Source organism: Monopterus albus, unplaced genomic scaffold (genome assembly GCF_001952655.1).
Source record: "Monopterus albus unplaced genomic scaffold, M_albus_1.0 scaffold95.1, whole genome shotgun sequence".
Lineage (NCBI taxonomy): Eukaryota > Metazoa > Chordata > Actinopteri > Synbranchiformes > Synbranchidae > Monopterus > Monopterus albus.
Genome location: NW_018127975.1, coordinates 908005 through 923311, shown reverse-complemented (window position 1 = coordinate 923311; position 15307 = coordinate 908005). Strand labels below are relative to the sequence as shown.

The following is a 15307-nucleotide window of genomic DNA, read 5'->3' as shown; positions in this document are numbered from 1 at the left end:
AACCTGGATCCCACTCTTCCTGTGACAAGTTTCTCTTTATATCTGTATCAGACTGCTGGTAGTAAACAGGCAGGATGAAATGAATGGAGATGTACATTGCTGGAGGAACATCTGGCAACAAATAGTGGCAAGCATGGTTCTCGCCAATATCTGAAGCTGCACGGGCAGTTACTGACATCATATCACTCCCACATCTCCCTCTCTTGATTTCAGCCCCACCCGCTCCCTTCCTTTAGCAAGTCGGTCCATGTCCCTGTGTTATTTAAAGCCAGAGATCCTCCCTCTTGCCGAGCCACTGTGTTGCATCTGTCTGCCTCGCTGCTTGTGTGGCTGGGTGCGTGCGCGTGTGTGTGTGAGAGAGAGAGAGTGCACTAAAAAAACCCAGGCAGCCAGTGGGAGAGCTAGAGAGCGGGGAGAGAGACACGGGGGAAAGGCAAAACGCATCTGAGAAGGGAGAAAGAACGGGAGTGAGAGACAGCTATGAAATTCATCCAAGCTATTTGCTTACTGCTTCTCTGTCCAGCTTTGAGCCTCAACACCAGGTAAGAGATAAATAAGTGGAGAGGCGCTTTTGTTAGTTTCACCCAGATAGAAACAAAAGGGGATATACTGTGGGTTCAAAGCATACAATGGGCCATCTTAGATTACTAATCTGAAGGTCTGTTCAGTCCTGCCAAATACTGAAGGCTTAATTCGCCCTGGCAGAGGGGCTCTCTCTGTGCTAAGCATGTTGGATGCTGAAAGACTTGAAAGGAGGGAAGAAGAGCTTATCTGTTGAACTAGGCTATTATCTTTCTCAGTTCTGGCCGGGCTGAGAGACAGTTGTCCTTTTGTGGTGATAATTCACTGAATGCGAATAGTGGTGACATTGCTTTTCGGGACTTTCTGCTGCCTGCTGCGTTCAGGGAGGGTGCAAGTTGGAGTCAGGGGAACTGAGAGAAAGGACAAGGCTACTTGTGTTGCAGTGTCTTGAAAAAGAGCAGGTGTGTGTACGTTCCTGTTCCTGCGTGTTTGTGCAATATAAGGATTTCGGAGGAAGCTGAAGGAAGAGCAATTGGCACAAAGAATGAATAGGAGAGAAATTTGTGAAGAGGGGAGTTTTGATGATTAATTAAATCGCTGATAAAATCATCCTTCTTCTCTGCCAGTGCCTGACACCACTGCCTTAATGAGAGCTGTGAGAGGAAATTCAGGGCTTTGACTATACCATGGAGACATCACATGCGGGAAGCCATGCATTATAAAACTTGTCTTTCCTTTCTCTCCTCATTGCCTAAAAACGTTTCAGTCTGGTGAATTAGTGGAATGCGATTGCTGAAGAACACATGCACAGGGAGAACAAAGTGTTTGAACTCAGTGTTTTGTTGTTGTTGACATTAACTAAATAGACTTACATTTGTGGCGTGTGATACCAAAGCACATGAATTGACACCATGTGAATTATTTATTTTGCTTCCGGAGTTGCAGTAGAGAGAGATTTGTGGAGAAAGAAGTCAAGGTTATTGCCTACATCCAACATATTTGTCAATACCAGAGAGGTACACTGATGATGTATGAGTCATATGACTGGGGGCTGTATTGATATATTAACCTCTTGCATTTCATCTGTAGCAAATTAAGCATACACACTTTTCAACAAACCCACAGTTTTAAGTCAAAACATAAATAACCTTCAGACAACAGCTCTGGAAGCATTCGGTCGGTATTAGCACCATCTTATATTTTGATTGTGCATACAGACTATTTTCTAAGCTGTCAAACTAAAAAATGCGATTGTTTTGGTTTATTCAAATACAGTTTGTCTTTGAAGGCTTATTTTTAAATGAAGCCTTTTTTAAAGCGATCTTTTTGGTACTATTTGAAGAAGGGGTCACTACAGTCCTGATTTGGCAGGTCAGTACAGAGTTTATGCTACATCTTGAGGGGGAATGTCTTGACAATTAATTACTAGAACACACACACATAATCAGTGTTTTATTAGGTACTTTATTTCTAAACTGAACATAAAAATAATGTGCTCAGAAGACCTTTTTTTTGCTAAATGCAGATGGGGTTTTTGTACCCTACTGAACTTGACTGAACTGGAAGAAAAAAGTGAACATGTGCTAGGTCTCCAGCAGCTCTGCAATGCTGCGTTCGCCTGATATGACCGGACGATTTTATATTTATTTATACTTTAATTTAAAAAAAAAAAAAAACAACAACAGTTTTTGGGGCGATCAGTTAATGATTGGTTTCTGGTTGCAAACTAGTGACACAAGAAATGTTACTGAGACATGACCATCTGTTACATAAACTCCCAAAGAAGCTCTTTTTCAGAATGCTGTTCAAAATGTTAAAATGTAGACTGAAATATGAACAGCCTTCAAATAAGGTCTTACCTTTTAAAGTTAATCAGTTATGGTGAAATGTCAGAGATGTGTTGACTGAAATGTATTGTAATTTGTGCGGCTTTAATTTGGGATGTGTTAAGTAACAGTGTACTATAGGTTTTGGGGGAAAAAACCTCATTTGTTTACCTTAGTAAAGATGGCGGTCACATGTTGGTCTGACTGTACTGTTTATAAAGTACAGGTAATGTACATTATTAGCATTTGTGTTCATGACATGTCTTTACTCTGGACTAAGAGTCTTCAGATGGGCACATAATCCTTTTAAAAAGGACAACAGTAGAGGACAACATCTAAAGGTTATTGTCCAGCATCCAAATATTTGTCATCACTACAAATATCCACAAATGGTTTCAGTTAAAGGTCACCACTGAAGAGGGACTTTAGTTGATTCATAACACCTGTCTGCTCCATCATTGTTTCATTCTCCCCGCAGTGGTTGGCTTGTTTTGGTTTACCATTATTCCTGTCAAATATACAGGATTAGCTGTGCTTTTAATGTCTGTCCATCCATTAGCTCTATCCGCTTACCCTTTAGAGGGCTCTGGGAGGCTGGAGCCAATTTCAGCTGACATTGGCGAGAGGTGTGGTGCATCCCAGACAGGTCAACAGACTATCACAGCCAGGGCTGACACAGATGGACAGACATGCTCACATGCACACCTATGGGAAGTTTAGCACTTAACTTAGCCTGCATGTCTCTGGATTGTGAGACGAAACTGGAAGTTTCAAAGATTCAGTAGCCCACTCAAGCACAGAGGAGAGCATGCAAACTCCACACAAAGGCCCAGGTTCAAACCCACGGTCAGGTTTTGTTAAAAGCAGCATAGATTTTAGAGTTTTGCTGTTCTTTTTTTATGTACCATATTCCACAAGCAAAGACTGGGAATAATAGGAATAATATAAAGCTTTTGTTTGATATTGTTTTTGATCTACTATAGTTGGCGGTGGCTGTGGCTCAGGAGACAGTGGGTTGTCTTCTAACCGGCAGGTTGGCGGTTCGATTTCTGGCTTCTCCAGGTGACAAAAACACTGAACAACCAGTTGCTCCTGGTGACTGCTTAGGAGTGTGAATCAGTGAAATAGTGTGAAAGCCCTTTGAGTGTACTGCAAAAAGATCATTTGCTCAAAATTGATAGATTCCTCCAGCACCTCTGAGATTTTTGTTTTTGTTCTGGAGGTCCTGGGCCCAAAGAAGGCTCATCATTTCTGACATCTTTTTTTTTTTTTTTTTTGTAATAGTGGAACATTGAAGAGACAGAGCTTCACATACATCTGTAGCCGAATGAAATGTGACTTGAGCTGTCTAGTCTACATACTGTTCTGCCTCACTTTGCTTGATTCACTGTCATGACATCAGTGGTGCATGAGAGAATCCATTTCATATGTTAACTGTAACCTTCATTCAGTGACCTGATAAAGTTGCCTTAAAAATGAAGAATGAATGGAAAGGAACTATTTCAGTTTTTATGTATGATGACAGCATTTTGGGACACCTTTGGTCAAAGCTTAATCATTTTTTATAGCTTTAAATCTAAAAGGCATCTTGTAGGCTTACTGAGTGTAGGCTATTATGAGTGCTAAAACATGGATATACATCCCAAAACCATGACTGTTTTACAGGAATACATGATTGAATGATTGAATTTTATAGAATATAATGTCTGATTATCTCTGTATAATTTGTTAAACAAAACTCTTTGGTGCCAGTCTCTGTTCGTATGAGAGCTCGATTAAGAAGGATTTAATGTTAATGAATTTAACAGGTTACTCAGGCCACATAATGGTGGTACAAAGCTACAGTATGTGTCATTGGACAAATCGATTGGTACTTGACTCTGACATTGAGACCGGCCCCATGAGATATGACTGTCCACCTCTGAGTCAGGCTTGGGAGGCTACATCAGTAAGACTGCTGTTTTGCATTTGGCTAGCTCTCTCTCTCTTTCTTTCTTTGCAGATCAGATGGCTCCACCTTTTTATGGTTTCAGATATTCCCTTTCAGAGAATTTCTTGAAACATATTTGAACCATTTTCGTGACACTGTCTTTGATGTCTCTTACCTTTGGACTGTCATCTTGGAAACTGATATCTGGTGGGATCTCCACAACATCAAATATTTATGAGTATTTTGGACAGCAATTAAAAGGACCACAGAGAGCCTGGGATTATACAAGTGCAGCCATGCAGCCACATTTGTTTCTATCTAAATGCCTGCCTGTGGATGAGAGCATATTGTATATTAAGAGGAGTCTTTCTTTATTGTTACAAAGGGCCATATGTGAAGTGGAAGATGCAGCAATTATGGAGCTGGACAAGGACTATAATAAATGTTACATTAATTTGTTGGGTATTTATAATATCTCTTGTATTGTATCTTTTTTAAACTTTATTTTTGTGCTATTCCATCCATCCATCCATTCATCTTCTTCCACTTATCTGGAACCGGGTCGCAGGGGCCGCAGTCTAAGCAGAGATGCCCAGACTTCCCTCTCTCCTAATATTTGTGATATTTTCAGCAGTTAAACCAAATATGATATCATAATTGACAATTAAAATGATCAACTTAACATTTAGGAAACTGCTCAGCATGTGTACATTTTCTTATCATTCCTTGGTGGATTATAGCTGAAACAGTGCTGATAGGTGCTTATCCTCCTATTCATCCATCCAAGAGTCGTCTTTGTCTCAATCTGTCACGTTTGCTGTGTTGAAAACATTTACATCCGATCAATACTTCTGGCAATGAATACATTTACAGTAATGAAGATGTACAGAGGCGGACAGAAACTCCACATGATACACTGAACGCATCCGCAGTCTGAATTTTGTTCTGCTTAGCAACGTAACAAACCGAAATGAAACGTGAAGTATACATAGTCGAGTGTTCACAAACCTTGTCTGACACTTTGGGAAAGTAAAAATTGAGCAGAGCTTGAGAGTGGAGCAGATGTGGAATTAGACCAAACTATTGGCCAGGGGGTTGATAATGTCACTCTATACATTGATGGACTTCAAATGATTAGCAGGGATAATGACTAAGTGAAAACACACCTCCTTTTACCCCTGGCATTTGGTTAGCACTTGGGTGATGAAAGAGCAACTATTGTGAACAAGTGAGTCTTAAGTCAGTGTGGAGTGCAGAGCCTGCCCATATTTTCTTTCTTTAAGTGAGGCTTGGCTGTGTTACTATTTGTCTCATTGTTATTGAGTGAGAGTTTCATCATTATCTAAATGAACTGGCACTTTATTTATTCTGAAAAACACTGCACAGGCCTGGCATGTTTGAGCTGACACCCCTGCGTAAATATATACTGTATGTGTTTTGCAGGACAGCAGTTTAGCGGGAAATGGATATAGTGTGTGACTCGAGTGATGGTGCACCTTACAAGATGAGCATTTGTTTAATTACCGCATGTAGGCAACCTCTGATTTATGTCTATGCAACATAAAACATTTGTATGTCTGAAAATTACTTGGAGAAGAACTATGCATGTTGTCCTTGTCCCACTGTATTTCATGCTATCAAACAGCATCTATGGCAGAGACATAATTACAGACATGATTTTTCAGGGGTGGGGTTTGAATCCTCAAGATGAGACAAAATGATATTGTGCAGCCTGGTAATGTCTTCAGACAGTGAATGATAATTGAAATTCAAAGGACATGGTGTGATGGTCACACCATGGAAACCACATTGGCCACATGACAGTAATGAAGTAGGCTACAATAAACAGAACCTTGGGTGACTCTTACAAATGAGAAAGTAATTAAAAGGACCACAATCAGTGCAGGGTGAAGAGTAGCCAGACGTTTTATATTCAAGGCTACATATCAGGTACTGCGCTGTTGCTCTGATTGCTCTCACAAAGCATTCGGGAGGATGGCAGTGTTTGTTCTTCAAACCTTTTAAGTGTGTGTCATAGGCAACATCCTGGAACACAAAGTTTTATCGGTGAATAGCACCATCCTCTACTGTAGCATATCAAAGACTGAATTTTACTACAAAGATGTTTGGGATGCTGTGAATAAGAGAATAATAAAAATGAACAGACTAGTATTCTACAATTATGCAATAAAAGAATAATGGTGTTTTAATAGTCAAAAAAGAAAGACTGAATTGTGGGTATAATGGTGGCTTGATTTTTTTTCAGTGAACCATGTCTGACCTGCCATTAACTTGATCTTAAAAGCCTTAATAGAATTATCATTCTCCTCAATTAGCCAACGAGAACAGTGCTAAGAAACTGACTGCATCACCGCATTTGATCCTGACAGATGAATGCACTTCAGTTGCATTACAACAGCCAAATGTCTAAACCTCTGTAACAATGGAAAATAGTCATAGTATTAGTAGTGTTATATAGATGGTATTTTCTCTGTGTTTTCTCAGTGAAGAATACATTCTGTTAAAGGGCTGTACTGAAGGTTTAATCAAATACTGTAGTTCTACCGGAGCCCTGCGATGGACTGGCGACCTGTCCAGAGTGTACCCCGCCTCTCGCCCGCAGCTGGCTGGGATTGGCTCCAGCCCCCCGTGACCCGGTTTAGGACTAAGCGGTATAGAAAGTGGATGGATGGATAGTTCTACCTGTAAATCACAAACTCCAAACTACATCACGTTTATTGGTTATTGGAAATACAATACTGACTGATGCCAAAGCACAATGAGACTGTGTTGCATCAAAGGATCACAGTTATTAAAGTACAGTAGAGGAGCATTGAAAAGCACCACAACTGTGCCGCTGTTGATGGGACGTTAACTCGGGTCATAAAAAGCAGCACTGTGCAGCACACACAGATATGTTCACGGTTTAGTTTTGATCACAACATTTTATTAAATAAGATGTGTTCTGATGATTTTGATGTTTCATCTGGTTGAACTGATATCTTATTGTTCTAAATCAAGTTCTGAGACTTTTGATAAAGGTGTTCCTCAGGTGTCAGTTTTTCATCCACTGCTGTTTACTCTGTGTGTAAATAATATTTCCCAACTGAGCACTGTAATGCCCATGTTTATGCTGATGATACCACTTTGCCAACCTGGAATGAGTGATTTATTTTTTGGGGGGGGCGGCACTTGGACGCAGTTGAAATAAAAACAACACATTGATATGACAAACTGGTAGATTATGTATACATCCAGCAACATATTTTTTGATTTGAAGGCATGCTCTTGGCCACCTGGCGAAGTTCATTATTCATTCTCTTTTTTTGGTCTCTACCAGCTCCAGAGGGAGATATTTGCTGTATTATCAGCCTAACGCTCCACTACATTATGTTCACCAGTTAGTCACTAACTTTATCTCGTTGCTGTTTTGGTAATGAGCAAGTAGTGGAAAGTGGGTTTTTAAAGCTGCTTCATGAAATACTGCTGCCTGCTGCAACTGAAAAGACGCTGTAAAAAGGGATGTGGCAAGGGTAAACCAAGCCAGTAAAATTGCAGTGTGGAAGCAAAACAATGAGATAAACTCACTGTGAAGCTCTGTAATGCCAAGAGTAGCTTCTGATTCTGAACTTATATTTTCAAAAATTCTCTCACTTTTTAAGTTCTCTGTAAGTTCACCACTATGAGTGACCCATTTCACATTGTCATTTGTTACTTTATTGTAAATATATAATAGATTATAGCTGCTTTAAGAATCACATCTGATGTGAGTCCACTTCTTTGGTGCTGTCAGTAAAGATACTCATGTTCAGTTGTCACACTCACTGTTGTACAGTAATTGGCAGGCACTTAATTGCTCAGTCTCTGTAAACATGTTGCTGGGTGTTCATTCAGTGGTGAGTGATTAGTGGAAGGCTTAGCTTTTTGTTTTATAGTGAAGTACAAGATGTGTAACCATAATAAACAAGAGCTGAGCACTCTCCCTCTTTACAGTGGCACTATCTTGTTGAATTGTTGTTGAACAGCTATGAGTTAAATTTGTTTAAGGGAGAATATATGCAAGTGCTCATATAGATTGACCTCTGTTCCTTAATATGCACTGTACATGTCAGTCACTGCACTGGCTTTATTTTTCATGAAGTATGATTTCATTATGTTTGGTTCTTACACCTCTGTTGTATTGTTCAGTTTAGAAATTAGTGATGGTCTCCAAGCCCCCAGTATGGTTAATATCTGAATCAGTTCACACTGCACTAAACAGAGAATTGTATTATGTAGCTGATTACCACCAGGGACTGATTTCATTATTGATTATTCTGCTGATTGTTAATAGTTTTGTCTATGAACTGAAATAGTGAAATGTACCTTTCATTGGTCACTGGTGATGCCATAAAATGCACCCAAAGATACAGTTTACAAAAGTATAAGAACGAGAAAAACAGCAAATCCTCATATTGGCGAAGCTTGAATGATAAAATGTTGGGCATTTTTGAAGACAAAATGACAAATAATTGATGATAAATTTACCCATGAGCCCGAGTAAGTTTCTGTTGATCAACTGTTTGATCAGTCACTGCAGTTGTACACAGACTTTTATGTGTTAACTTAATGTTACACATGGTCACTTGTTATTTGCAGTTCACACCCAAGTTGCTTAATCTGAAACAGCTGAATTTAACTATTACTATAATGATGTAACACAAGTTTAAAATTCCATTGGAGACATTTTTATATCAACCCTCAGCATATTAACAACACCAGAGTTTTAAAGTAATGAGGCATATTAGTCAGTCAATAGAAATAGATCTTAAATGATTTACAAACAACACAGATAATTATAGTCTATCCATCTATTATCTATACCGCTTATCCTAATGAGGGTTGGGGGGGCTGGAGCCAATCCCAGCTGACATTGGGTGAGAGGCGGTGTACACCCTGGACAATTTGCCAGTCTATCACCGGGCTGACACTTAGAGAGAAACAACCACACACACTCCTATGGGCAATTTAGAGTCATCAATCAACCTAAGTTACTTGTCTTTAGACTGTGGGAGGAAGTTGGAGTACCTGGAAAGAACCCGGAACCTTCTTGCTATGAGGCAACGGCACTAATCACTGCACCACCATGCCACCCTCATTTTAGTTTAATTACTGAATAATACAAACGTACAAAATTTAAAAGCTAATATTAGCTTGCTAATGATGCTATTCAGTACAAAGGTCCAAAACTGAAAAGCTAATGTTAGCTTGCTAATGATGCTGACATATACATGCTAGCCAGCTACAGTACTTATGCATCTTGTTCTTTGTCACATTCTTTCTGTGCTACAGAACACGGCCTCTTGGGTCTAAAAGGTCCGCGCCCAGCCTGGGTTGTACTTGCACTGGGAGCCTCCACAGTCCATCTTTGAAATGAGCCATACTGGTTTGAAAAACGTATCTTATAACCTCGGATCAGTGGGAACGTCGAAGAAGTGCGGTCTGGATTTTAATAACATTGCCCACAGAAAATAAACACAGGGTCTGAAGATAGCAGAGTTGGGTGGGGTGTTTAGTCTAGGAGGGAGAAAACACTTCTAGACAATTTTTACTTGATTTATCCAAATTTGTGCTAAATCTTAGTTATTGCAACTTTAAATTCAGATCACATTAACATGTTTATTGGATCCAGGATAGTTTTGACATTGAAAACATGTTATTGACATATAACAGCCTGTATAAACAGATATTTTTTTAGATTTTTAAGCTGATAACATAGCAATTTTTTGATAATTCCTTGATTGCAATAGTATCCAGGTTTAAACATCATGTATAAATGTCACTTTCTAGTTTCCTCGCCTCCCAGCTGCCTTTTTTTTTCACTTTTGTTTATCCAGAGAGGAGTTGCTAAGCAGACACGGTCGTTCTCAGCAACAGCGTGTTTCACATGCATAAAGCTTCCCTCTTTCACATTGGGGAGCTGCCCTTTACAGATCTCACGCTCTTCTGTCGAACAGCTCCACTGAAGCAGTTATTTTAGTGCTTACTCAAGACTACCTCTGCACCTCTACAGTAGTTATCAAAGGATAGATATATGTTCACCTTGCCCACTCTAATGTTCTTCAGCCTTTTTTGGGATTCAGCTCTTAGCCCCAGACTACTTCTCTAATCATTAAGCTGCCACCAGCCACACACCTACTGTATTCTTCAGTTCCATTCTTTTCTGCTATTTAATGGTTCATAATTGGCTCAGGATTGAATGAACCAAAGTGCTCATGGGCATTACACACACAGTATTAGAGGGATTAGAAAATGTGGAGATGTTGGTTTTGGCATTAACAAAAATTGTGGTTCTCCACAAAATGTTTAGGTCATGTAAGAAAAACTCAATGCTTTGTTTATTTTACCTCCATATTAATTATGTCATAGCATTTTTCTGGGCTCTAGTTCTGTTGCAGTCTATTGAAACTGCTCTGTTTTGTCAAAGCTGTCATTAATTGGTTCCTCTTTCATTAGTTTCCGCATCATTTACATTAAAATGCGTTTTGATTTACTGTATCTGCATTTTAAAAGCCAAGGCAACATTTGAAAGATCTTTCATTTATTCAAAACTAATTTTCATCTTTGAAAAACACCCTTCCCTCTTGTTTAGTAAATACTGGCATTTTTTTTTTCTCTTGAGCAATAACCACTCAGGTCTGTGAAGTAAAGGTTTATCTCAGCTCAGTGTCTGGCTGTGGCTTCCAAATTAGATGCTTCAAATGGAATGTAATTAGAAAGACTCAACAGTTACTCGTTACTAACAATAAAACTTTCCAGGAGACTTTAAATCATATGAATAATTAGAAATACACAGCAACCTCAATCATAAGTTTTAAGTGAAAGAAACAACATCAGTACCAGCAGAAGTGCTGGGCACAATACCAGGGACACCTGTGCAAAATCATGTGGTCCAGTCAAACAGCTGGGCTATTAATTCAGGATTACAATTTTCAATTCAAGTTTTTTTTTTTTTTTTTAATCGAACAAAAATACACCAAAACCTGCAGAGCACATGGAATTAAACCTTGTCTCCATCAGCTTTTCTGCTTTCAAAAGTATGATGGAAAAATATAGCTTTTGTATTCAGCAATATCCTTTTCCCACAGAGCTATGAACCATACACAGCTGAGGCACTCGTCTCTGTATGGGGAGTGTTGAAAATGCTGTTAATATAGAAAATGGCCAGCCTTATCCTTTAAGCAAAATGCTTAACTCTTCTCTATACCAGGCTATATACTCATAAACATTTTCTGCTTTATTTCCTTCAACGTGGTGGCAAAGAGTTTGACATTTTTTCTATATAAAATTCAGTCACTAGTGGCTTTATAAAAGAAATGTATCACAATGAATTCAAAACACACCTGACAACATTACAACTTTTTAAAAATATCCTTTTTCAAAAGATACCAGATTTAAGCTTTAATCTGTCCAGAATGTTAAAAAAAATCCATTTTTCATCATACAATGGGAAACCCCATAGATTTTCTACTAAAATGTTCCAAAGATTATATTCTGAAATCCCACATATGTATGGTATATCTCGTGTTGCACATATAGTACACTATAAACACACAGAATGCTGAAAAATAAGTACCACTGAACAAAAGACAATGCATGTGCCAATGTGGATAGATGTGTTCACAAATGATGGTTTGAAGATATCTGTTTTGATCAACAAAATAATAATGATTGATTTGACTGTTTCACACAGTGCAGACATAGAAATTATGAATAAAATGTTCTGTCACATTGAAATGATTTCTGATAATCAGATTTCAAGATAACATACTCTGGAAATTAAAGTAAACAGCCTTTGGTAGATCTGTTTTTGGCTGATTTAGGCAAGTTGAGGTACTTCGGGACATCAATTTGAAAATGTAATAAGTCCAAAAACAGCCAGAAGTTTTAAAAGTATAGATATTGTACCTTGGTAAAAATGGCATGGCGCAGTTTCTGACAATAGACAATTTTTTTTTGTTTAACTGTGAATATGGTTATGTTAATGCTGCCCAACACACTAATGTTTCTTAAGGGAAGCGACCAAGCACCGAAACCTGCCACATACAGCTGTTATGTTCACCGTTGTGTGAACACAGCACAATATTGAAGAGCAGGGATTTTCTTGCTTACAGCATTCAGGGTGTATCCCCACCCCCTTGTAGTGCTGAGTAAGCTGTTTTGAGCCAGCAGCATCAGCCATCAGCCATCAGCTCAGTCTCCGCTGGTTACTGTTTGGTTTCAGAGCTGTTGGGGGCCATTTGAAGCTTCTTTTGGGACAGCTGTCTGTAAGGGGTTCTTGCAGTAGAGACTAAAGCAAATTTAAAATTAATTTGGTGCAGTCAGTTGGAGTAAGTGTAAGCCTGCGTGTAGGTACTTGAGTAATTGAGGCGTGATCGGTGTTGAGAGCGGGGATTGGATGAATGTCTGAACTGCCCGAATTTACTCCATAGCTGTCAGTGGTCTTGAGTGTTTCAACAAAACCCATTTGATGTGGGCTGCCCACTTCATTGGTAAACCCTTTCTTCTAATATACAGATCAGCTACAGCACTAGAATACTGTTGTTTGTATATGTGCATGTCAGAGAAACGCTGTCTGACTGAGATGTACTGTCAATTTTCAGGTACAAACAAAACAAACTGATGTTCAGGAGCTGAAATTGATTTCCAAAGATATCACGTAGAGCTGGTGCTGGTTCTGTTTTTCATTTCCTGTCTTTTATTAACCCTTCCATATTTGTTGTGAGCTCTCTGTTGAATATACTACTGTACAGTACATCACAGTCAAGCGCCCATGTACCATTTTTCAAGAAACATAATATCTGCTTCTTTTGGTGAAGGCTACATAAATCTGAATCCTTTATCAGCCACTAGCACACCTCCTTGAAGACGCCCGGTGGATTCTGTTATTTTTATCTAATCATTTCCTGAGCATAGTCTGGTGTCAGGATCCATCTTGGCTGACAAGTGGTGGTTCCATTTGAGTCCCCTATCACCCTGTTTTTCCACTGTTTTGCCATGACACCTGACTGATAAGTGTGTTGTTCCGTGTGTATGTAGAAGGGGAGCATTTAGCACAGAGAAGCCATTCAGCAGTGCCCACGGTGGCAGTTTATCCCATAAATGTTTTTGTTTTATATTTTGATTGAGAATTTTGTGCCTGCAGACCTCAGGATTTCATTGCACTTTTGAGACTCCTGCTTATTCACTGCAAAAGAAAAATGGTGTCTTGAGGAAATGTGAAGTGTCAGGGATGTCATTAATCCACAGGCTTTGGTCAAAGGAACCACAGTTTGTGTAAATTTGTGGCCACTATGAAAGTAATGCCAGATTTAAATTAGAGCTATATTTTCTGCCTTTGTTGAAATTTTATGTTATTATGCACCCATGGCATTAAATTGACTAAGTGCTATTTTTATTAGTTTGGCAAGTCTCCAAACAGTTAAAAATCCTTTGTGATCCTGTTGTGACAAAAAATAAAGTTGAAACAGCCCTGTCATAATTCCTGTCCCTGAAACAGTGCTCTTCAGATAATGCTTCCAGGATTAAGGGGGTACTGTCTTGCCAATCAATTTTTTGTGTCAGGTTTACTATTGGGCAACAAATGGAAACTCACTCATGCATTTCACCCTCCTGCTGATTGCATCTCTCTGATCAATCTGGATCTGTCCCAGTTTTTTTTTTTCTTATTTCTGTGCCCAAGACAACTACAAACTATGAGAGAACAAAGAGGAAGTGCAGGTTACAAAATACAGCCTTTCTTCTTATGCGTATGTATATGCATTGAACCTCATCACTGGACACAGAGAGGGCAGCAGGAGGGTGTTATGTTGCTGAAGTCCACCTCTCCCATTTGCCTGTCTGTCAGATGTCTTGCTTGGCTGAGCTCCACACTGTGATGGTGTTGACAAAATGACAGGAGTGGGGCACACTCCACTGAATGTCAATTTGGCTGCAAAGCACCGTTTCCCCAGGAGCGCTGAAGCTCCCACACACCCAAACAGAAAAGGGAGAGAGCTGTGGTTTATAAAAGGCCGGCCCCACAGAGTCGAGTATTTACATAAAACATACAGGGTTACATGCATGCAAAAGTTCATAAACTAAATCATACCTGCACTTTTACTGCATCAACATGTCCACACTGGATGAAATTACATCTCAGCAGCTGCAGTTACCTGGGACACAAAATAAATCCAACAAAATGCTACTTGACATTTTGTCACTATGTGGTGATGGTGTGTGTGCAGCACAGATTCATGCATTCACACAGATCCTGTGTGCTCAGTGCATGTGTACTGTCCTGACTTGACTGGAAGGATTAGAGATGCATTCTAATGGGTTTCTAATCTTCTAATCTGACTAATAGGGGCACAGTTACACTGGAGCCCTTAAATTTATAAACACAGACTGAGCTGCAGGACTGTGGAGGTTATTGAGGACATTTAGTTCAGATTTGAATGTAAACGCTCATCATTAAAATTCAAGAGAGTGTTCTTGTTTGTAAAATGCATTAAGTGTCTGGAGTTGCATCCACAAAACTCACCTCAGGTGTCAAATACAGTAAGTTATACCCAACAACCTCCATGGTGCGTTTAGTAAATTAGCATCTGATGACATGTTTGGATTAACACTGATTTAATGAACTTCATGAAAGCCCCTGGAGGCTGGATGCAGAGTTTTGAGATTGCCTACTTCCAGGATACTGTTATAGACAGCCAAATGGAAAAACTCTGCTCCAAATACTAGTCATTAAAACAAGTCCATGTCTTCATCTCAGACTGTCCTTCTGTAAAAACAGTCCATAGGTTGTTCCTGCCAGCAGCTTATTACGATCAGTTATGTGTTAGGTGACCTCTAGGCAGGAAATAAGGTGACATAGTATTTAGAGTGGCAAAGTCTGCATTGCGAGGAGGTTTGTGTCCATGAATGAGTTGTAGGTGTTTCCCACAAGAGACCAGTGTTTGATTCCAGTGTGAAACGCTGATGATTCCACAATATTAACCACGATGAT

At 39.4% G+C, this 15307-nt stretch overlaps 1 protein-coding gene across 2 annotated transcripts in view; it reads left to right on the top strand.

The window, feature by feature from the left end:
• The first annotated feature begins 281 nt into the window (after positions 1-281).
• Positions 282-15307, top strand: part of luzp2 (leucine zipper protein 2) — a 135667-nt gene continuing 120641 nt past the window's right edge. The window contains exon 1 of one of the 2 annotated variants that reach the window (XM_020608813.1): positions 282-542. In XM_020608813.1, coding sequence (XP_020464469.1) covers positions 481-542 — 62 coding nt within the window. In that variant the 5' untranslated portion in view covers positions 282-480. The remainder of the gene's footprint in view (positions 543-15307) is intronic. The other variant, XM_020608812.1, reaches the window with a different exon arrangement.